Below are 23,427 nucleotides of genomic sequence, written 5' to 3'. Positions count from 1 at the left end.
ACGTAGTCGAGCCATGTGCTGTGCTGCCCAGCACAGTTCTAGATGGCAGGGCTTGCTCCAGCGCCGTGGACTCAGCTCTGAGTGTGTGGCCGAGGGGAGGAAGAGGGACCAGCCGAATAAACTGAGGGAACCAAGACGCCTTCGTGAGGAAAGTGATGGGCAGGAGGCAACGAGACAGTAGACTTACCCAGAAGCATGTTTGTGTGATGACCGTGCGTTTGTGTAAACGGGGAAAGTTAGGTTCAGATGGGACAAGTAAGGGCCTGAGGTTACGTAGTCTGGCAGTAAATGTCCTGAGACGCCAAGCCTGGGGGCACAGACCTGGTCTTCTGCATTCCCTGCTATATTTTGAGGTCTTTCCCAGTCTCATCTCCCGAGAGGCTGTCACACTTCCTAGAGGGTAGAACCGAGGCACAGAATTAACATGCTTAGCCAGAGGCTAGTTCCAGATGTAGGGTTAACTGTTGACTGCAGAATACTTGCCTTCAAGGGCAGGGTCTAGCTGTGCCCCTCCCTCAGTCCCCATTTGTGACCCATTTCCACTGACTCCCAAGGATTCCCGAGGCTGTGAACTGCAGAGACTGCCTGCTGTCCGTCGCCAGCCGCCTGATCTCCCTGGAGGTGACCCCACCCCCAACTCTGTCCCAGAACCTATCCGGCTCGCCTCTGATCACTGTCCATCTCAGGCACAAACTGGTGAGTGGAAGGCATCCCCCTCACTGGCTCTGGTTATGGTTTTGCTCCCTAGAGTCCATCTCCTTACAATTTTGTTCTTGGACCACAGCTGAGCCTTGCCAATGACACGTGGGCTGACATTGAGTGAAGTGGCCTCTGGGGTCCTCGCTGTGGCTCTCCAAGGAGAGTGCAGCTCTTATGGGTATACCCCTGGCTTGTGGAAACATTTTGCTCAGAGTAGAGGGACAGCTGGGCTAGGTGGCATGTCACTTAGCAGGCATGAGGGTGTAGGCAAGATGCAGAGCTGAGCTCTGCCATGCGCTGCTGCAGAGTTTGAGAGCGACGCCTCTGTGCTTTGGGTTTGGAGGGATGAGCTGTTTGCCCCCATGCATTTACTCGCACTGAGGTTCTCTCATCTTTATGTGGCTCTGCCTGTGGGTGAGAATGGCAGAGATGGGATGTGAGGTTCCTAATATGCCCATGTGGATGTGTGTGCACACTCAACTCACACAATGTCTTCTTATACTTGCAGCCGGCACCTAGCATCTTGAGGGTGATGCAGAGCACACACAGTAGGGCATCCCTGAGGTCTTGGGAATCTCACTGTCCTAGGTGAAGCTTCTGGAGAGGGAACCCATAGGTGAAAGCAGATATCACAAGGGCAAGAGGAGGCATGCTGGGAAACGGTCAGGGATGCTCTCTGCTGACAGGAGAAAGAGGAACAGGAGGGTGGGATAAGAGCCCCTGAGAGCAGAGGGCAGACAACAAGGCTCAGAACCAGGGCTTCCTGGTATCCATGCACCAAGGAGGGCACACCCGTTTGTGCGTCTGCTTATGTGTGCACGTGGGCCTGCATGCACTCAGCCTGGCTCGAGCTGAGAAATCCAAGATGTTTAAACACAAGAGTTTGTTTCCATGTTTGCTCTGGTGTCATTTCCTCTCCCCTTTTGTTAGGGAGCAGTTCCTGCTCTTCTCCCTCTTGTTTGTTTTGAAAGTGTCTGCAAGGCTGGTCTGTTCTCCTCGGGGTCCTGCCTGGTCCTGCTCCCTAACCCGATTACGGGGCTCCCAGGATTCAACAGCCTCCTCTGAGAATTTTGGGTTTGCCATGTAAAGATCCGCCCAGTGCTCTGGAAACACTGTACCCATCTGCAAAAAGACAGAACAGAGAGACAGAGACAGAGAGACAGAGAGAGAGGACAGGAGAAGTCTCTCAGGTTGTCATCCCGGGAGGGTAGCAGTGACAGACGATAGCTTCACTCCATTTCTCTTGAGGGTGTGTGTGTGTGTGTGTGTGTGTGTACGTGTGACTCGCTTCAGATGAAGTTTAATAAGTGGTCAAGGACAGACTAACACAGAGTCTCGAAGACTGATTATCCCACTAAGGTCACTAGGGTCTTACGAGGCACTTCAGCAGCACTAAAAAACAAGAGTTCTGAACCCAGATGTTTGCCCTGCCCAGCACACGCTGACTTGAATGTAGGCGAAGGAAGCAGGTTTAAGAGGGCTGTCCTACTCACTGGAATGCTCAGAGGGAGGCAGCAGACGGGCCCACACCTTCACAGGGGGGTGAGGGTGGCACGGGCACTGACTGGTCCTGTTGGAAAGGAGATGATGGCGAACAGGTGAAGAGGTGAGGGGTGGGAGGTGGGGTGTGCTCAGGGAGGGGGCGTGGCACGACAGCTCAGAAGACCAAGGCTTCCAAGGAGCTGGTGAAGAGCTGCAGACTGACCTGAGTGGGCTGTCTGTTCAGGGGACGTACGCGCTTCTCTCTCAAAAGTAGGAGAAGTCTGGACTGTCTCAAGTGTTGAATCTACTTAAGGTAGTGGTGGGGTCAGGGAGTCTCCTCAGCAGATAGGGGCACTGCCACCAGACCTGACAACCTGAATTTGATGCCTGGGACTCACATGGTGGAAAGACAGAGCTGACTCCTGTAAGGTATCCTTTAAACCCCCCCCCCACTCCCCACTACACACACACTAAATAAGTAAGTAAAAAAATGTAATTTTAGAAAAGAAGGCAATAATGATGGGCTCTCTGCCATTGCCCTCTCCATCCCCCAACCTCCCATCCCAGGGAGCCAGCCTGACAGGAGGGGATGGCCTTCCACTGCAGTAAGATTATTACAGGTCTGGCCCTCCCAGTGCTGTTGGTGTTAGTCTTGTGGAAGACTCTGCTCTTCTGTGAAGTTCTGGGGAGGTGCCAATTTGCAAACCAGAGGCGGGGGGAACCCAGAAGGGTAGGCTAAGACACATTCCCGGCTTAATGGTCGGTTGCTGGAGTTATTTTTAACAAAGAGCTTGAATGAGGGATTGTGCCTTAAAGAGAGACTGTAGGGAATTTATATCCTATCAGAAGAGAACAGTAATTAAAGACAGTCTTAAGAGTTTGGTTTTTGTTTTGTTTTGTGTGGATTTTGGTTGTTGTTTGTTTGTTTTTGTTTGTTGGTTTGGTTGAAGGTTAAGGCTGGCCTCCAGAGGATGCGTAGAAGGGCTGCTGCAGCTTCATGGAGCAATTTATATTGTGTCCTCTTTGGGGGCTGATGGGAAAGAACAGAGGGAGCTGGGGAGGGGGGAAGGGAAGGGGAAGGCTTCAGCACTTGTCTCCCCCAGCTGTGTCCATAAAGTATGGGTCAGGGGTCACAGCTCCATCTTCTAACATGTCCAAGCACATCCAGGGTGAGGTTGGGGTTCCAGGCAGAGGGGCTCTCTTTTATTGTCATGGAGTATGGTTGGTGTGGGCTCTCCAGGATCTTGAGGGTGGGGGTACCTGTGCAGGTCTGCTTTCTATTGCGGTGATAAACACCACAACCGTAAGCAAGCTGGGGAGGAAAGGGTTTCTTTGGAGTCCCGATCACAACCCATCATGAAGGGAAGCCAGGGCAGTAACTGAGGGCATAGGCCACACAGGAACACTGCTTCCTAGCTTGGTGCTCAAGCTCTCATGGTCAGTTAACTTTCTTCTCTCTCCCTGGACTCTCTGTCCCGGGGGTGGCACCACCCACAGTCCCCTCCCCCATCATTAATCAAGAAAATTTCGTACAGACTTGCCTACAGGCCACTCTGACAGAGGCATTTTTTCAGCTGAGCAGGTACCTGGTGGATTCTAGGGGTGGCGGGTGGGTACAGGATAGGCCCCCAGCCCATACCATAGCAAACCTGCTCAAAGGGCCCATGACCTAAACCTGTGTCACTCTGAATGTACTGGGTCCTGTCAGCCACCCTGGATGCTCAGGCTGCAGAGGATAAATGAACTGAGTGAGGCCAGTGTTTGGAGTTGCCCCTCTGTAGATGGACGGCCTGCCCAGGCTTGGTGTATCTATGGATCGCCCAGACTGCAGGGACATCTGCCATGCTATATCTCAGTCCACTGCACCATCTTTCTTGACTCCATCCCCAAGGCTGGCTGTTTTATTCCATGGTCCCCTCTAAGTGTGCCGGAAGCCAGACCTTCTCTTGGAGTGCTATTTTGGTCCTGGGAGTTCGTCTCCATGCAAAGTAGCACACATCTACCCAGTATTCTAGGATACTGTGTAGAAAGCAGATGCCAAAGGCTAGTGGATCATGTGACAGTACTCCAGTCTAGTGTCCCCTCAGAGCTGGAAAATAGGCCTGCATGGCATCCTCAGGCATGGGATCCAGATGTTGCCTATTTCCATAGCACCAGACCTCTTTGCTACAACAGCTGTGGCCTCTTGACTCAGCAAGATGCTGTCGAGATGTGGGGATTTGTGGACACTGTTGATAAGCTAGCCGTAGGGCATTCTGTGACATCTGTAGCCTCTGTTCATTCAATGCCTGGAGCTGAGTCCCCAGCCATGACAACCAAATACAACTCCAGACACTGCCATGCATGCCTTGGGAGATTCCCAAGTGAGAATCCCATCTGTCATTGCAGTAGAAGCAGCTAGATTGCTGCTATTGCTATGTAACATTCCATTGTGTGGGCACCCTATTCTTTAACTGCTGGGGTGTGCTTGGGTTGTTTTCTGGCTTTATATCATTAAGCACAGTCACTTTTCTGTTTCTTAAAGGATAACATTTAAAACCAATGGTTTTACAGCTATTATTTCCTTATGATCTGTTGTGGAAGAGAAAAGTCTTTTTTAAAATAATTTTTATCTTTTATTAATTACAGTTTATTCACTTTGTTTCCCCCCCTGTAGCTCCCTTCTTCCTCCCTTCCCAATCCCACTGTCCTCCCTTTTCCTCACTTGTGCCCCTCCCCCAGTCCACTGATAAGGGAGGTCCTCCTCCCCTTCCCTCTGATCCTAGTCTATCAGGTCTCATCAGGACTGGCTGTATTGTCTTCCTCTGTGGCCTGGTAAAGCTGTTCCCCCCTCAGGGGGAGGCGATCAAAGAGCAGGCAAATTAGTTCCTGTCAGAGACAGTCCCTGTCCCCATTACTATGAACCCACCTGGACACTGAGTTCCCATGGGCTACCTCTGTGCAGGGGTTCCAGGCCATCTCCATGAGTGGTCCTTGGCTGGAGTATCAGTCTCAGGAAAGACCCCTGTGCCCAGACTTTTTGGATCTGTTGCTGTCCTTGTGGAGCTCCTGTATCCTCCAGGTCTTACTATCTCCCACTTCTTTCATAAGATTCCCTGCACTCTGCCCAAAGTTTGGCTATGAGTCTCAGCATCTGCCTTGATACACTGCAGGGTAGAGCCTTTCAGAGGCCCTCTGTGGTAGATTCCTGTCCTGTTCCCTGTTTTCTCCCTCCTCCCATGTCCATCCTCTTTGCCTTCCTGAATGGGAACTGAGCATCTTAACCAGAGTCCTCCTTCTTGATTAGCTTCCTTAGGTATACAGATTTTAGTATGTTTATCCTATATTTTATGTCTAATATCCACTTATGAGTGAGCATATACCCTGTGTGTCTTTCTGCTTCTGGGATACCTCACTCAGGATGATCTTTTCCAGGAAGTCTTTTTACAAACTAAATTTATTTTATTTATTTGTGTGTATGTATGTGTTCATGTGCCATACCATGTGTACAGAGGCCAGAGGACAAACTGCAGGAGTCGGTTTTCTCCTTCTAACATGTTAGTTTCCAATTTGGGTCAACAGGTTTTGCGCGGCAAGCACCTTTGCCCTCTAAGCCATCTTATTGGCTCCGTGAGAAGTCTTGTTCTAATGTAAATAAAGCCTTTTCTTCTCCTGCTGTGGTGCTCTGGGGACCGGTAGCCCCTCTTGCAGACTGTGCTGTGATGTGGCTCTTTAAAAAAAAATCCATCTATGATGAACGTTGAGCTCTGATGGGCTCCCAACGGGGCTCTTTGGAGACCAGGGCACATACACCTACTTGTGTAAATGAAGCAAGGCCAGCCATGCTGTCTTTCCCAGTTTCTGGTTCAATCTGTCTGAATATCCAGGCCAATTGCCATAAACGCCCTAGTCATTTCCATGGCTGTGTCATAGCCCACACCCTGCCTCCCCCACTGTTGCGTCTGGCTTTCCCCAGCCTTCAGCCTAACAGACAATGCTCTGATTAACTGCTGTGTGCCCACTCAGGTCTCTCTGTAGGACAGCATCTTAGAAGTGGAACTGTTTGGTTAAATGGCCACAGATTTTGTGTCATTTCCAGTTTGCTTGTGATGTTTAAGCCAAGTATGTGTTTATGTTCAGAGGGAGACAGACAGCAGATCAGTGAACTTGGGCTCAGAATGTGAGCTGTGGGGGTTAAGATAATTCAGACTGAACTCTCACTCCCATCTAAAGAGCACGTGTCAGGGCAGGTGGCACCCTCTCAGGAAGCCACCTGTCCCCACAGGTGCCTTATTCCTCATGGAGTAGACATGCCCAAATGAGCTCACCCCAGCACGAGTGGCAGAACACAGCCACTGTCTGAATGCCCACTCCACATGCAGTCCCCTCCCACTGTGAGCTGTGTAGGGGCATACTAGGACATTCCAGACCTATCTGGTGTGTGTTCACTCATGTTAGGCATGAGCCTGGGAGTCTAGTTGTTGGTCCGGGGGCAAGTGTGTATGTGTGTGTCATGGAGGAACAGCACCAATGATTCATCACATTTCCCAAAGTAGGTACCATCCCGCACCCCCATGAGCATGTGAACCTGTCAATCATATTTGGAACTATTTTCTCCAGGCTGGCCATCTGGGGGCTTGTGTTGCCTCATTTTGGTTTCCATTTATTTTTCTCTATGACACCAGCGACCTTTTTATGTGTTTATCAGGCATCCTCATATTCTGTGTGTGTGTATATATATATACAGAATCTACCCTATTTTCCCATCTAGTCGCTGCTTTTGTTTCTTATTGATTTTCAGTTCTTGGCCCTTCCTGGATGTGAGGCATTTGTATTGCAATCTCCTTCTGTTGCTGCGCCTGGCCTTTTTGCTCTCAGGGTGTCTGTTGATGAGTGGCTGGCTTTAAATTTTCATGCAAGCCCATTTATCAAACTCCTGACTTGGGCTTTGTGCCCCTTTGGTGTCCTGGGCAAGAAATCTCATCTGACTGGAGGTCACCGAGAAACTCTGCTGCTGTCTGAAGCACTCCCTGCTCGCTTCCATTAAGCTCTGCAATCGCTGTCTAATCGCTGTCTCTGTGTGATGAGCTCCCCTACATGCATGCCCGATTTACCGGGCTCCACCTGTTGGCAAGACAAACCTCTACCTTAGGCTGCTGTGCTGCCCTTCCCCATCCATCACAGCGACCGTTTCTACCTCCCTAACTTCAGTGACTTTATGCTAAAGCCGTGCTAGCCCTCACGCTTTGCCTGGGCTGTTGATTTCGGGATCTACATCTTAACGACTGATGTTCGCTGCAGAAGTACCTTCAGAAGGATTCCAAGATCAGCGCTGTCACCACCGGGGCTCGTTAGCCTGTTTCCCACTTAGCTCTAAAGTCTGATGGGCAAAGGCTTACATCTGCTTGTTTCTGTTTGAGTTCCTTTGATTGCTGGCAACGCCGAGCGCCCTTCCCTGAGTGCGTCCACCATCTGCATTCTTCTCTCAGATCATGAACTCTTGCCTTGATTTTCTTTTTTTTTGGGGGGGGGGTGTGATATGCTTTTCGCTTCATTACTGGCTTCTGAGATCCCTCCTCATCTCACAGAGAGCTCGTTGCCTGCTGCAATCCACCATAGCTCTGTTTTATCTTGACAGTTTTTTGCCTTGTGCAAGTGAAAGAGTTCTATATCGTCAAGGGTGTCAACTGTTTCCTCTAGAAAGACGTCCCAGCTCTCCATAGCCGCTGTGACAAATCCACATAAACCCAGTGGCTTGGAACAACACGGCTTTATTATCCGTGAGTCCTGGCGGCCTGATGTACAAAATCAGTTTCCTTGTGTTAAACTCTAGGTGTGAGAGGCCCAGAAGGGCAACTTCCCTTCTTGCCTTCCCAGCTTCTACAGACACCCTCCGCTCTACCGCTTCCTTTGAACCATTTACAGACCAGTCATTCCATCCCTGTCTCTCCTTCTCCCCCCTCTTCCGTTCTGACCCTGCTACCTCTCTCTCCCAAGAACTTCATGAGGACTTGGGACCACCTGAGTAATCCAGGGGTGCGCTCCTATCTCAAGCCCTCACTTGAAGGTCATTGGCATAGAGCCTTTGCCCTTTGGAGACAGCTGCTCCTACCTCAGGATCGGGGTGCGGACACCTTAGGCAGACAGTCATAGTCCTTCACAGAGAAAAGGACTGCATGGGCTGACAGTCTTCCTATTTTCTCCTCCATTTGGTGGCTGAGATTGTGTGTGTGTGTGTGTGTGTGTGTGTGTGTGTGTGTGTATGTGTGTTCAAACCTTTTTTCTTAAGGTGACAAGATCCTCAGAGGGTCAGAGGAATGTCACGGGTGTCACTCCCATCCTCCACAGATTAAGGCCAGTGTAGGGTTTTCCTCACTGTGCATCAGGGCACTGAGGGATGTTGGTCAATAGCTGAAGAAACAAAAACCATTTGGCTTCCTTTAGGGCCCAGCTCTGGGGACCGCACAGCGGGGCAACTCTAGGCATGCCTCAAAAGGCACAGTTGCCCTCTCCTGCTTTCAGCCCTGGCTGAGTGTCTCCCAGGACCCTGGCAATAATGACTCACAGAAAGGGGCTGCTCCCCACCCAGGTGTCCTTTGAAGCTCCCTGAAGAGTTAGACACAGATGCTCAGGGCCCCACTGAAGCCCCCAAACGGTGGAGGCAGACACCACCCTGCCCAGTGCCAGCTGGGCTTGGGAACTTCTTGCAGCTTTGCAAAGAAATTCCCAGCCTCCCCCTCCCTGGGTAGTGTGTGTTCTTCCAAGTTCTCCGAGTGTGTCACTGGTGCATTCTAACACCAACTTTGGAAATTCTGCATGCCGGTGGATTTTGTAGCTCATTCTAGTGTTCTCGTTCAAACCTCCCACCATGATATGTGGAAAGCAGCCTGTGTTTCTCCACACAGGGCCATTCCTCATTTGTGGTTGCTTGTGTTCTCCAAAAAGGGTATTTTTGTTGCACCTGACTCTCATGTGAATCTTTTGAGGTCCATTGTAAGTTTGCTCTCCTGCATGGTGGGAGATGGTGGGCAATGGTAGGACTAGGGTCTTTAGGTCATTGGGGCCTTGCCCCTGAAGGAGATAATAGGACCCTATTCACCTCCTCTGTCTCTCTTTTGGTTTCTGGCCACGAGGTAAGCAGTTTTGCTTTGCTATGCATTCCTTGTTACTGTCTCGGCACCTCAACATAGCCCAAAGCAAACGGGGACTCCCCCACTAGTGGGCAGGCATCTAGAAAACTAGGAACTTTGCAAACAGCCCCCCTTTTTTCCCCAAACTGAACACGCGACCTGGGGGCAGCAGTGAGCACAGTTGGAGCTTATAAATGCTTTGTACTGACAGGGCTCCAGGGCCTCCCCCAACTCTGACTCTAGCTGAGAGACCACGAATTCACCAAAGTTTCTTATTTTAGCAACTCATATCTGTCCACCTCTGCTAAACTGAAACATCACCAGCACCAATCCCCAAGCCTCCATAGGGTCAGAGAGCTCTGAGGATGCTCTGAAGTTCATTACTGCTTGAGCGGATGTCTGCGGCCTTCAGTGGGCAAGTCATTAGGAGGCATCACTGCATGGCCTGCCTTTTGTCTTGTGTGGCTTGAGTGTGCCATAGAATGAGCTATGGTGGTGTAAAAGTAACTTTTATTTGCCTGTTTCAAATGGTGCCTCTGTCTGCTAACCTAGGCCTAGTCCTGGAAGCTTCTGGTCTCTGTACCATCTAACCTAGCCCTAGAATGTTTTCAGCCTTTGAGACTGACTGCTAAATAAGCTCACTCTTTCTTGTTCTTACTAAGCTCTGAGCTGGCTGGTTCAACTCAGCTATTCTGGCTCAAACTCCTCTCCCAGCTGACTTATTCAATCTGGCTTCTCTCTCAGCCTCTGAATTGTTCTGCTTGGCCTCAAACTAACTCCAGCAATCTGTTCTTATCTTCTGGCTCCTTATTCTCTGGCTCTGTCTTGATCTGAGTTCTCTGCAATTCATCTCTCTGTTACTGTCCTGGTAAAACTGCCTCTTCTCTCTCATTCTCTGTGATGCTCCTTAAGTAGCTTCGCTTACCTCTCTCTCCTCGTGAGAGTTGGGCGTATCCTATTCTATCAAGTATTTCTCTGATTCATCACATTTTCTGCACTCAACTAGGCATCACTTTCAAACATGGGTGCTTCCTTCTACAAACTAACTTTACCTTCCTTGTGTGGGATTAAAAGCATGGGATTAAAGTGTGGGATTAAAAACGCCTGGACCTAAGCTTTTCTTTACCTGAAACTTGCCCTAAGCCAGGCTGGCCTTGAACTCAGATTTGCTTGCTTCTGTCTCCTGGATTAAAGGTGTGTTTGTATTCCAGCTGGGTCACACAGACCTTGAAGATCTTGGAATGCCAGAACAGTGAGGTTCTGAAATAAAATTCCTCTACGAGGCAGACCTGTGTGCACCTGGCTTCCCACTTTTATAAAGGTGGGGGCAGGCAGGGTGTGCTGAGGCTCGGGGTAGGGCTGTTCATATCTTTTTTCTTTGGCTGTCAGTCAGGGCTCACTGACTCCTTATTCCTGATGGGTGTGTGGACGGGCAGCTCTCGCACATCCCTTCTGCCAGAGTTGACTGGCGACCGCAGAGGCTAATCGCAGGGTGGGGACACACAGTGGTCTCTGGGATTGTGAACAGGGAGTGTCCGGCCAGAGCTATTTAGCTGCAACTTCCCTGGGCCCATTTCCACAGCTGCTGTGTCACTGGAGTGCTGGGTGAGGTAGGAAGCCAGGCACAGGGTGTGCCTGGGCATCAGTGTGTGTGGCTTGCTCTGCCTCCCAGGTGGGGCAGCCTGCCCTCTGCCAACAGTGCTGCATAGGAGAAAACGGCCCAAGTTCCAGCTCTATCTAAGTCCTGTGACCCCATCTTTTATCCTTGGCTTGGTCTCTGCCATCACGCTGATAAGACAGCCACAGCCTGCTAGCTGCCCCCCTCTTCCAGACTTGCCCCCACTTTTAACTCAGTACCCAGAGGACTTTTCAAAATGTGGCTGGAGAGGCAGCTTAGTGGTTTAGAACACTTGGTGCTCTTGTAGAGGATCGGGGGTCAGTTTCCAGTACCCACATGGCATCTATCAACCATTGAGTTCCAGGGGCTCTGACACCCTCTTCTGGCCTCTGTAAGGCACTGCATGCATGTGGCACACATTCAGGCAAAACCACTCATACACACACACACACACACACACACACACACACACACACACACAGAGAGAGAGACATATGCCACCCATGTGTGTAAAACCTTTCCCTATGGCTTCTACATTCCCACCCTCAAACCACCACAGCCTCCTCCTGGCTCTTCCTCGAGCAAATCAGGATCTTTGCTTGCATTCTTCCTCCAGAATGGAATGCTCTTCCCTAGGCCCCCACATAGCTACCACCTTCCCAGATTCTGTCCCACAGCCCAACCATCCTCCAAGAACCAGCCACACACCCCAACCACACCATATCATGCTTGCTACCTTTATTCCCTTCATGCAATCCTACTTGCGTGACTTTTTTTGTTGTTGTTTTCATCTGTTTTCTCTGGTAAAAAACAGCTTCTATGAGACAGGCAGGGGGGAGGAGGAAATGGTGAGAGGAAGAATACAACCTCTAGGGTCCCTTCCAATGTTTGTTAACTGAATAAATGAATGAAAGAAGACTTTAGACGTAGCTCTCTGACCCGAGCCACACCGGTCCAGGGTGAGCCAGGCCACACCACCTGAGCAACGTGGACAGTGACTCTTACCTGAGGCTCGTCCTTCACTAACTGGCCTTGACAAACCTAAACTGTGCCTGGGCCTCCATGTTCCTACTTCCAGGCCTCCCCATGACTAAACACAGAGGTGTTCTTTGCCTGTGTGCTCTGGGTCCTCCTCATTGGCCTCGAGACACTACAGCTTTGTCACCCTCTCTTCCATGATAGAACAGGGTCCTGGAAGAGATAGATTCAGTCACCTCTCTGTCTGCTGCGAACCCTCCTCAGCTCCCCTAAGATCCAGGTGTGGTGAGGACAAGCCCCCTCAGGAGCCCATATGTAGCATGGACAGCTCTCATTTAGCCCTCCCGTCCCACCCTTCTTCTCTGGCCATGGGGGCTTTTACACACGAGGCCCTTTCCTGCCCTCTTGGTGTCCAGTTCCTCTGACTCTCATCACCCTCATGTAGCTGGGGAGGCTTGCCCGCCATGTCCCTACCTTGGGCACCTGTGTTCTCCGTGTGGACACTGATGTTCCTGTGAGTCCTAATGTGTTCACTTGTACATGTGTGTCATATCAGGCATGGCATGTGGCTCATAGTAGGAGCTGCCACTGTAAAGGAAATCCCCTATTCCTGATATCTAGTCAGCTGGGGGCAGGTAATCAGACCCAAAGCATGGAGTTCAGCCCTTGAGACACAGCACTGCGCTCAAACGCAGCTCTGGTCTTGGTAGGTAAACTCACACTCAGCCGCAGCCTAAGCCCCCCGCCACTTCCCCACTGAACAAGATTCTCTCCACGGTGCCTGGATGATTGCTCTGGGGCAGTCACCAGCCCCACAGAGGAGGCCCACTTACTTGTTCTAAGACTGGACAATGGGGGAGCAGCAGGAGGCAGAGACTGAGACAGCGCTATTGTTAAGTCCCAGAGAAAACTGTATTATAACCATGCTAATGGGGGTCAAAACAAAAGGAGAAAAATCCGCCCACTTCCCTAGGTCTGGGTCTAGCTCCACAGATGTCTAATGCGCACAGAGGCTTACGTGGTGGGAATCACAATGTAGATGAGATCTGTTTCCTTGCCTAATTATTTTCATCGTCTCCACAAAAGCAAACTGGTCTCCGGGAGATTTATTCACACAGAAATCACTGCAGAGGGAAGCTGTGTACTGTCAAGGATCCCGTGTGCTCCTTGTTTACCTGGACTTTTCTTTTTCTCAAAGCAGCTTTGGGGAAGGAGGGAGGCACATGTGTCATGGCGTTCCTGTGGAGGTCAGAAGACAACTTGGGGGTGTTGTTTCTTTCCACCAAGCGGGTCTTGGAGATGGAACTCAGGCATAGCAACAAGCTCCCTTTACCTGCTGAGCCATCTCTCCAGCCCCAAATCTGAATTTTAAAGATGACTTGGCATCTCTGGAGTGTGACCCTGCTCAGGTGCACTCTCTTTTTGCCAGACTGCTACAGCAGGTACCTGGATCACCAGAGCCACAAGCCACCCAGGAGCTGTGGGTTTTGTGGGTTTCGTAACTACGTGAGTGGAATCTCCATGCCTCCACCCACGCCACACGCTGTGGTTTCTGTCCCAGCTTTTAGGGCACGTGGAGATGGAGCTAAGTCTCAGCCAATGGTTCTAATGACTAGCACTGCAGATGACCTGGCTTCATTGTCACAATGACAAACCATCCTTTAGGTGCCACACTGTTGGGACTCCTCCAGTCTCCCAGCCCTGTTCAACACCTGTCTGTCACCCAGCAATGGGTGCCTAGTCTTGCATTTTGGAGCTTGGGGCCACTTCTCCAGAGAGGAACTAGGCTGCTGGTGACACCAGGTCTATCAGGCAGGCTGTGTTCTTTTTCTTCCCACACAGATGCAAGGGGCACACATTGAATATTTGCTTTCTGGAGTGGATGAGGCAGGAGCAGTACCCAGGGGCAGTCACCGAAGTAGCGCCCCCTAATGAAGCAGAGGTGATGGAGGGACCATTTTCCTAAGTCAAGAATAGACCTGAGAGCTGAGGGTGAAAGGTTTACTGGCCTTGACAGTGGGATTAGAAGAAAACAAGTCTGAGCTGCACCCCCAGCTCGGGGAGTACCTACACCATCTTCTGATTGCTGACTGTGCGTGTAACAGTGACTGATGTTTAAATATATCACGCGCATGCACACACATACACAGGGGTCGAGGCTCAGGCTGACACTTGCGGGCGAGCACTGGCCTCACGGTGAGGAATGTTGGGGTTTATGTTTGTCTGCTTCTCAGAGACTCTTCAGGAAAGTTGAAAAGGCTGTGCAAAAATGCAAGACCCTGGGAAATGGCAGGACCGGACAGGATGGATTCCTATAATGTTCTGTATAATGTGATCTGTGTGCACAGACCATGGGGCCAGGCCCACCTTGCCCAAATAGGCCCCCATGGAGGGAGAGGCAACTGCAACTGGCAGGCAGGAGCTTGCTGCTCCTCTTGGGGTGACAGTGAGGAGGGGCCACCAGCCTGGTGATTCTGGCAGGGTGAGGACAGCCCAGGAAAGCCTCCCCTGCCCAAAGCCCCTCCCTGCCACCCTTTTGGAACCTCCTGGAAATAGCCTCACCACTTGCTTCAAGCCAGGGTTCTGCCCCAGAGGCCCTGGCTTCCTTTCTTCCTTTCTGCTTTAAAACTGAATTGTTAACAGATGTCTATTTTATTACTTTATTTGGTTGGTGGTTTTGACGTTTGCTCTCATTTAATAGCCCAGGCTGATCTGAAATCTCATACTTGCTAATTAGCCCAGGCTAGTCTTAAAATTCATAGCAATCCTCCTGCCTCTGCTTTCTGAGTATTGTGCATGCCAACCACCATGCCTGGCTTAGAGCCCAAAGACACCACGAGCAAATCTGGGTTTGCAAATTTCACTGATGTGGGAGGGCTTGGCAAGGGACCATGTCCACGTGGAGCCACTGGTCTTCTGTGTCAGGCTCCATCTGCGGACATGACTTGAAGGGTGAGTAGACTTTTATGCCTGCAGGGGTGGCTGAGTCCCACCTGCTGAGCTCTCCCAGCAGTCTAGAGCAGGTGTGTGGGATGGGTCACCGGACAGGCACATAAGCTTCCCAGTGCATCCGTCACCTGCCTCCACTACTCTGATGCCATCTTGCTCCTCTTTCTCCCCTCCGTTCTTGTTTCCCCTCGTCGTTTTTCCTCCCACTCCTCCTCCTTTAACTAGCTCTGAATTTTCCCTTCCCTTCCCCTTTTCCTTCCTCCTCCTCCTTATTCCGGCTAACGTTTCTCCCTCCCTCCCAAACGGAAACACGTTTTGAAGTCACAGCTTTGATGTGTGGTTGTGTATCTTAGGTCACACACAAGGTAAATACACACTATTCCTTCAGACCAGGGGAGAGTACAAGATGACAGTCCCCATGTCCAATCAGCTTGGTGATGTTATTCAAACCATTGATGCTTCTCATGCTTGTGGGGGTCCTGAGACAACATGGTGACCATTCTGGTGGTGGCCTGCTCTTAGCAGCTATGTCACGATCTAATCCGTACAACCCCCCCCCCCCCGACAAATGCACAGCTGGATCAAGTCTCCAGTTTGGAGTAGATCCTGGCCCCTTCAGAGGCCATGTAGCTATTAAGCAGGGCTGTGACAATTAGAGTCTAGCCTCATGGGGTTATAGATGGGAAAGTCACTGAGTTCCACAGGTACCTCACAGCTGGCTCAGAAGGCATTGCTGTATTAAGGAGGATTCCTACCTTTGTGTTAGTTATTTTTCTCATTGCTGTGAACAGACACCTGGCCGAAACAGCTTAGAGGAAGCAGGTTTATTTTGACTCATAGTTCAGGGTATGCAGTCCACCGTGGTGGTGGGAGCAGCTTGGATCTGTGGCAGCAAGGATAATGTGCTGCTTGTTCACATCGCTAAGGACCAGGAAGAAAAGAACAGACAGCATGCAGGGCTGGCCTATTCACCCTCAAGGTCACTCCTACACTTTACAGTGTTCTCAATCCATTCTGGCAGGCACACCCACCCTGTGATGTCTTCCTAGCTGTCTTCCATGGGTCTGCTAGGGTGGACCTATATGTGGGATCCATGTGAGCCCACAGGTGGTAGCCCTAGGACTGGAGTGGTCGCCCATGTGCACATGCTCGGGAAAGGCTTTTTGTTCTGGGGTCCTATAGCCTGGATTTAAGGGAGTAGATCCTCAGTCCATCCCACTGATGAGCTCAGGCTGTGTTGATTCACACAAAGCTTCACTCGGGAATAGACAGTGGGCCAAGCTAGCCACTGTGTTCAACCCTCCATTCCCCAGGGGGTCTGAGCAGAGCATGGCCTTCTCTCACCCACTGCTCAGAACCCTGTCAGTACCCTGATCATTCAGGGCTCCTCTCTCCGCTGGAGCCTCAGCTGGCCTGGAGGGAAGGGAGGGTGAGGGGCAGGAGGACACTCTTGGTGCAGAGACAGGCTGATATATGTCCCTGCTGTCCCAGGAACATCGAGAGCCCTTGCAAAGTTAACTCTGTAATATTTAACAAAACATTGCCACCTAGACCCACAACCCGCTCCTGCAGCCCTACAGGGAGCATAGGGAGGGCTGTGAGAGCCTCATGGCAGAGGAGGAATGGAATTTGCTGGGACTCTGTCTTGGCCGAGAAACTCAGAAGTAGGAGTAGAAGCCAGGCTCTAGGTCCCTGGGGAAGCAGAAATCTGCTTGCCAGCAGCACGTGGGCACTGCGCTGTCTTATCATGCTCTCACGGCCCAGCTAAATGCAGCAAGCTTTCTCATAGAACGTGAGCATCCCTCTGCCCAGCACACTAAAGAAATAATGGTCTGTTGGCCTCTATCACCCCAAGAGAGTGAGAGAATATTGCCCTGAGGTCAGGGCTTTGATACTGGGCAGCTAAGGTCAGCTATGTGTGACCCACATTAGCTCTGCCCTACAGGAGGACATCACATGGACACAAAGGTGGACTCAGGATGAAGTGAACAAGAAGAGCCACTGGGACAGGCAGGGGGACAAGAAGGGACAAGAAGTCATTCAACCGTAAAGTGTTTGACTGGCCTTGAGGTTTATAGACTAGCTCTCCTCTAGACTGGCTTGTTTGCTTAACAACAGAATGGAAACTTACATGGACTTGACCCCTGGGACAAGTTTGTTTTTTTTTTTTTTCTTTCAGAAAGCAAAGCATGGTGGGATTGGTGATTAGACTCCCACAAGCTTCTCCTGCAGTCTTGCTGAATAAGGTTCCTGGGCCTCCCACACGATGGGGCCCTACCTAGAGCGTGTAGACTGCACCGTTTAGTTGCTGAGGTGGCATGGCGTGACATCTTAGTTTGGGTCATGAGAGGACAGGTGTCTGCCTGTTACCCAGAAGGCCTGCTCACTCGGTGTGGGGTTACTGCTCAGCCAGGTGTGGTGGCTGGCAGGCCTGGGTCCTAATTCCCCTCCCTTAGAGTTCATGTCTGCCCAGCCCACGCTGTAGCTGGTGACAGTGCTGGGCATCTTCTGTGGGTCCTGCACGCTGGGGCTGCAGATGCACATCAGGGCTGCCCACCTCTCTGGCATGCACACATGGTTTTGGGGGAGAACTGGATGGGCAAGTGATGTGCAGGCCTGGCTGTACCTTGAGGTTCCTCAGATGGACAGGGCGGGGGCCCACGGGGCTCCATCTCGGCCAACATTGCGATCTGCAGTTTGTCCCATGATGATCATAGGTTGTGAAACCAGCTGCTTTTTATAGTTCCCCAAAAGAACTTGTCTGCTGAGAGACTGCCCCTTGTTTGAGGGCAGGACCAGCCCTCTCTGTGTCTTCTACAGCAGCAGTCCCCGGTGTCAGCTTTACAGGTCTGGCTTTTCCTCATGCTCAGGGGGGAAAGTGGGGAAGAAGGGAGAAGGAAGGGAACAAGAGGCCAGACCAGACATAAGGGACAAGTGAGGGATGAAGAGGGAGCCAATGGCACAGGAACTTACCAGGCCATGGCGCCTTAGTTAGATCTTCTGTCAGACAGTGGTCAAGTGCCTTGGTCTCTGGCCTCAGTTTCCCTTATTGTTGAGTGGGGCCTTTAGTGCTGCTTGAGCCTAGGACTGTGACCAGCAAGGCTTGGTCTGTGTGGCTGGCTTTTAAGAGGGAGTAGATCATGGGGGTCCTGATGTCAGATGTGACCTTGTGCCTGCTGTGGGCTCCTCCGTTGTGTCTCACCTACCTGGTCTCTCTTCTTTCAGATGTGCAGTGCCCATGTTTGCTTCACATGGGCAAACCCAAATGCCCCAGATGCCTGCTTCCTTCTCATTTTAGCAATGTCGGCACAGCGTGCCCACCATGATGTGCTTAGAATAGTGTTCTGGCCTGTCTCGAGGCCATACACTGACCTTGTAGATCAGAAGTGCCCTCTTCCCCTACCCCTCACCACATAGGGCGGTTTACAGGGCCGCAGGTATCTCTGGCTAGCCATCACGAGCATGATGGCTGTGTGCTGTTCGCCTGGCTGTGACAGAGGCATCGGGGTAGCTGCAAGGATGAGGTAGGCATGGGGGTGTTGATCCTGGGACAGAAGGACAAAGAATCAAACCACCCGGCAGGACTGGCCATCCTGTTGGGAGGGCCGGTCCCAAAGGCACATACAGCTAGGTCTGTGATCGGAGCCTGGGGGTGGGGGGTGGGGCTGTTACCAGGTGCAGATCTGGGCACTCAGCCCGAATAGTAGGGTGACTGAGTGTCACCCTGGGTGGTCAAGGAAATGGCCTCTGCTCCACCTCAGCTGGCTTTGTCCCTGTGGAACTGAACAAACGTGTTCCATCTGCAGAGTGTGTGCCGGAGACGCGGGGTTCCAGAATTGTGTGCAGGAAGCTGGGGATTTGGCATGTCCCAGCCAGAACAGTGGGCTTGCTGCCCGCTGGTGGCTCTTAGAGAGCAGATGTCCCCATCTTCTCAATGGAAGTCACCCCTATCATCTGCACAGCCGCTCCTCGGGGCAGCTGTAGCTAGGAGGTGTGGTTAGCCGTGTCCTTGGAAGCTTGCAGGCTCTTTGTTCTTCACTTGGCCATGTTGACATCGGTCATTTCCATCCCTCCCTTACCACCTTCCTGTCTAGTTGTGTGTCTGGACAGGAAGCTGTCTGATGTCTAGGTGGCAGTGGGTGGGGCTGACTTGCCTTATATAGCAGGGCAGGCTCTGAGACACCTGCCCCAGAGTTCAGCTCAGGTCACGGTTAGGATCCTGAGGTTGATACCCCGCCATGCAATGCTGGAGGCTGGAGCTGACGTCTCTGTGGCCAACAAACAATGCCATGGCTATGCTCTGTTAGATCTGGGTGATAGCCCCCCAGTCGTTTACCCCTTTCTAGTAGCTTTCTTTGGAATTGCACCTGCTCTGCCAGGAGGCGAGGTGGGTGGCGAATGTTGACTGAGCCCAGGGAACCCGGACGGTCTTGCCCCTTCACCTGCTATTTGAGCACTCCACCATCTGGGTCATTGCCAGCAATAAGTGTTTTTCTTTTTTTCTTGGATGTATTTCTTTGTTCGGGCTGTTTAATTCTGCTAAAGTGCTCTGCTGAGCAGGGAAATATGCCTCTCAAGTAAAAGCCTTTTTGCCGAACACCCCCGTGCTTTGGAGAGGACCTGAAGTGGGTTTTGTGCCCTGGGAGTGACAGGTGATGCCCCAGAAGCAATCAGCCATAACCCCGTGGTAACCCCATAAATATGGCTGTTTTTCTGAATGTTAGTGATCGTTAAAGTGAATAAATAGAACATCACCTTTTTCCGGGGACATGGAGACCCACCCGCAGTGGGAGGCGAGTATCCGTGTGCTGCCCACAGTGGGTCTCTCTGATTCATGGCACTTGGTTTGGGGGAGGTAGAGTACAGGTCACAAGTAGGAGCGGGTTCAGTTTTTGACAGGTTTTTTTCCTACAACTTGAATCTGTCCATTGACAGTTATGCATACAATGCACATGCACATATAGATATATGTGTGTTATCTATTCTATATATTATATATATATGACAGTATATTAAATATATGTATATAATATATGTATATAATTCATATTGGCCACTCTGACTCCCTTACCTTCTCCCAAATCCCCACCGTTAATTCTACCTGCCTTAGTCCCCACAAATTTTTCTCACTTTTATATTTTTTGTTTTGTGACCCACTGACTGTTTTGTCACCATGACTTGGAGGCATCTATTGGAGTTTAGTGGGCCGAGGTAGCAGACACATAAGTGAACATGGTGACCCCCCTCCCTCTCCACACTTTCCAGAATACGTCAATAGACAATAGTTGAGCAGCAAGAGGTAAGGTCCCAGGAGCTCCGTTCCCATCCCTGACTGATTGCAGACTGGGCTGCTCTGTGTTGCCCAGTGCTGGCCCAGCCCTGATGCCTGTAGTTGTGAATTCATGAGCCTACAATGTCAGATCTGGAGGGTGTCATTTTGCAGCCGCACCCTGTCTTCTGGCACTCTTCTGCAACGTTGCCTGTCCCTCAACTTCACTCACTCTGAGCATCTTGGATGGCCGTGAGTGCGCACTCTCCGCCATTCATGGATCTGGGTCTGGGGCCACGGCAATTGCACCTAGGTTTAGTTTCGATGGAACGCCTCAGGCTGCTCTGCAGAGCGTTTGTGCTTGCTCACTCCTCGTCCCCCCAGTTGTAGTGGTCTGTGCTGGTGTAAACACTTTGTGCCTCTTCGATTTCCTACGAGCTTGGTGCTTCTGCACTCGGATCTCCATGCACCATTTGTTCCTGATGCCCCTCACTAGGACAGCCCCCTCCTCTGTGCTGACCTGCACCCCCAAAGATGTAAACCCAAAGACAGACAACAGACAGAAACCGCACACATTTAAAGTCTGTTGCATCTGGGCCACAGATACGGCTTGCTAGGAAGACTAGGACTGGGCCTCTTACCCAGAATCCCGCAGCCCCACCTTTTCAACCAGCCCCAGCTCCAGTTCCTAAAGTGGCCCTCGGCCTCTGCACTCCTGCCATAAGCGATTTTCTAGAGCGTTCTGGGGTTGAACTGCTGTGGTCTGGCTGGGCATTGCTTTGTTGTGCTACCTGCTGCCAGCTAAGTTAGCTTTGCCTATCGGGGGAGACCAGCATCTCCAAAACATCCCACCCACCACACTTTGGGTCTGTGCTTTTCTGGCTGGTGTTCTGCAGGCTGTGCTGCCCGGTGGGCAGTTCTTCCAGCCCACTGTAGCTTTCTCAACTGTCCACTGGGCACTTGGTGATCGCGCTGCACTGAGAACAGGTAGATCGCTATGTGGGGTCTCTGGGCCACGCCCTCTGGGCAGCTCCTCTTTCGATTCCCTGCACCGGCGACTCTGCCATGTCCTTCCTCCATTTCTACCGCCTGGAAATTGTCTCTGCTAAAACTGGGGCGTCAGTGAGCCCCCTCCGCAGCAACCTCCCTTCTCCACCTGCTGCTGCTCCTCAGGGAAGTCCACCATCTTGATGTTCTGGGAGCAAGATTCACAAACTGCCTTGACAGCCTGGGTAACTGCTTTCTGACACCTTTAACTCCCTCTTCAGTGGTTCCTATCTCATTTCTGACCCACCAGGATTTCATTTGATGTCTGAAAGTATGCGTGTGTGTGCATGTGTGAGTGTGCATTTGTATGTATGAGCGTGTGTGAGTGTATGGATGTGTGTGTGTGTGTGTGTGTATGAGTGAATATGAATGAGTGTGTGTATGTGAGTGTGTGTGATTAGTGTGTGGATGTGTGTATATGGGTGTGTGTATGAGTGTGTGCGTGTGCATGAATAATTAATTTGTGGAGGAAATGGCTGGAGGACTTAGAAACAGAAGGAAGCACCGTGTGTTCATCTGGGCCTTCCCTGGGCTGTCTGGCTCCTCCAGGCTCTGTCCCCCGGCCCTTCATTCCTGCATAGCGCTGCAACTTGAATATTGACAAGGCTTCAAGCCCTCATTCTTCGCACTGAAGTGTAAATGTTGTCTGGCGCGGACGCCTGATTCCCTCCCCACGGATGTCGGCTCGTTCTGAAGATTTTGTGGCTATTAGGCAAGTTTGTTTCAGTAGTTAGGATAGCCTCACCCACATAAGACAGGTCCCTGGAAGGGCTGGTCAGATCTGCTGGTCCCTTGTTAATTAGCGAGTGATATTATACCTTCCTACTTGTATCTGTAAGGCACCCTTTTAACTGTTAGCCTTTCGTCAGGGGGAAGGTCTCAGAAGCAAGCTGTCTATTTTTTAAAACGCTCTCTCTGTATGTGTGTGTTTGGGGCCCAGGGAAATTGGGATTGAGCTGTAATGTTCACAAGCTTATAAAATAGAGTAGCAGATGGGAAATAAGAAACAAGGACAGAGCTGGGAGGTACCTCGGTGGGGAAAGTGCTTGCTGAGCAAGGAGGAGAATGAGTTCAATTCCCAGCACCCACTTCAAAATGGCACAATGGCACTTACCTGTCATTCCAGTAGAAACAGGCAGGTCCCTGATGCACCCTGGCCAGACAGCCTGACCTACTCAGCGAGCTCCAGGCCAGTGAGAGTCCTTATCTCAAAGGAACAAGGTAGATGACAGCTCAGGAGTGACAGCCAAGGTTGGCTTCTGGCCTCTATAGCTATCTGCACAGGCACACCCATATGAACACACACACAGACACATACATACACAGACACAGACAGACAGACAGACAGACACACATACGCACACACACAATGCACAGAAATAGGTACCACCACAGCCCACTAAATAAAAGTACAGCAGCTCCTCTCTTGTGCGTTTTTATGGGGCATATTCGAGTGTGCACAATCACAGAGACCCACCATCAACAGCCACAGAGTCAGCTGCAGGAGAGGCGGGGCTTTCACAGTCCGGTAAGCAAGCACCATCATTTCCATAGACAGGAGGGGTCCGTCAAATCCCCGAGGCTCATTAACCAGCCTAGCTGGAGTGGTGAGCCTCCAGCCAGTGAAGGACCATGACAAGACGATCGCTCTTGAGAAGTGATGCTTGAGGTTGACTTCAGTCTTCTCTATGCATGCACGCACACACATGCTCATACACAGAGAAGGTGGAGGGGGAGAGGAGGAGGAGGGAGGTTGGAGTGAGAGGGGGGAAACATCCAGCACGGTTTCAGTGGCTCAGGTCTAATCAAGACCATCTTCATGATGCTCATCACAGCAGAATCCAGGGGCAGGAAGATGAGGAGGACAAAATAGAGAGGCGGGTAGGGCAGGTGAGGTGAGTGGTCCAGGCTCCATTGTGTCTCACCATGTATTGCAGCAGAGTGACGTCAGAAAGAGGGCTGCGCATCTTGGGAAATTCTGGCAAGGCATCTTGAGAACAGTAACCATCAATATACATAGGCCTTGAACAAAAGCCTTTGGGAGAGAAAATAGCCCAGCCAGCCCCATTCTATGGGCCCGACCTACATTTGTCTCTGTCCCTTAGGAGCCCAGGCTGGCATCTGTGAGGAGGAAGGGGCAGGTCAGAGTGTACAGAAACTCCAGCAAGATGAGGTGTGGACATAGTAGGAGCACACGAGTGAGTGTTAGTGTTCGTTGGTGAATTGGGGAAGACTGTCTTTCTGTCCTCAGAAATATAGGAAGAGGTGACAAGTGC

The 23,427-nt window shown here is 51.1% G+C and overlaps 1 protein-coding gene across 3 annotated transcripts in view; it reads left to right on the top strand.

Moving 5' to 3' along the window:
- The window catches only part of Adgrd1 (adhesion G protein-coupled receptor D1), a 112,938-nt gene that overhangs the window by 44,322 nt on the left and 45,189 nt on the right, over positions 1–23,427 (top strand). For all 3 annotated transcript variants that reach the window (XM_021639838.2, XM_021639841.2, XM_021639840.2), the window contains one exon: positions 555–696. In XM_021639838.2, coding sequence (XP_021495513.2) covers positions 555–696 — 142 coding nt within the window. The remainder of the gene's footprint in view (positions 1–554; positions 697–23,427) is intronic.

Source organism: Meriones unguiculatus, chromosome 4 (assembly GCF_030254825.1).
Source record: "Meriones unguiculatus strain TT.TT164.6M chromosome 4, Bangor_MerUng_6.1, whole genome shotgun sequence".
NCBI classification, from domain to species: domain Eukaryota; kingdom Metazoa; phylum Chordata; class Mammalia; order Rodentia; family Muridae; genus Meriones; species Meriones unguiculatus.
The sequence above is the reverse complement of the archived record's forward strand: the minus strand, read 5'-3'. Positions and strand labels throughout refer to the sequence as shown.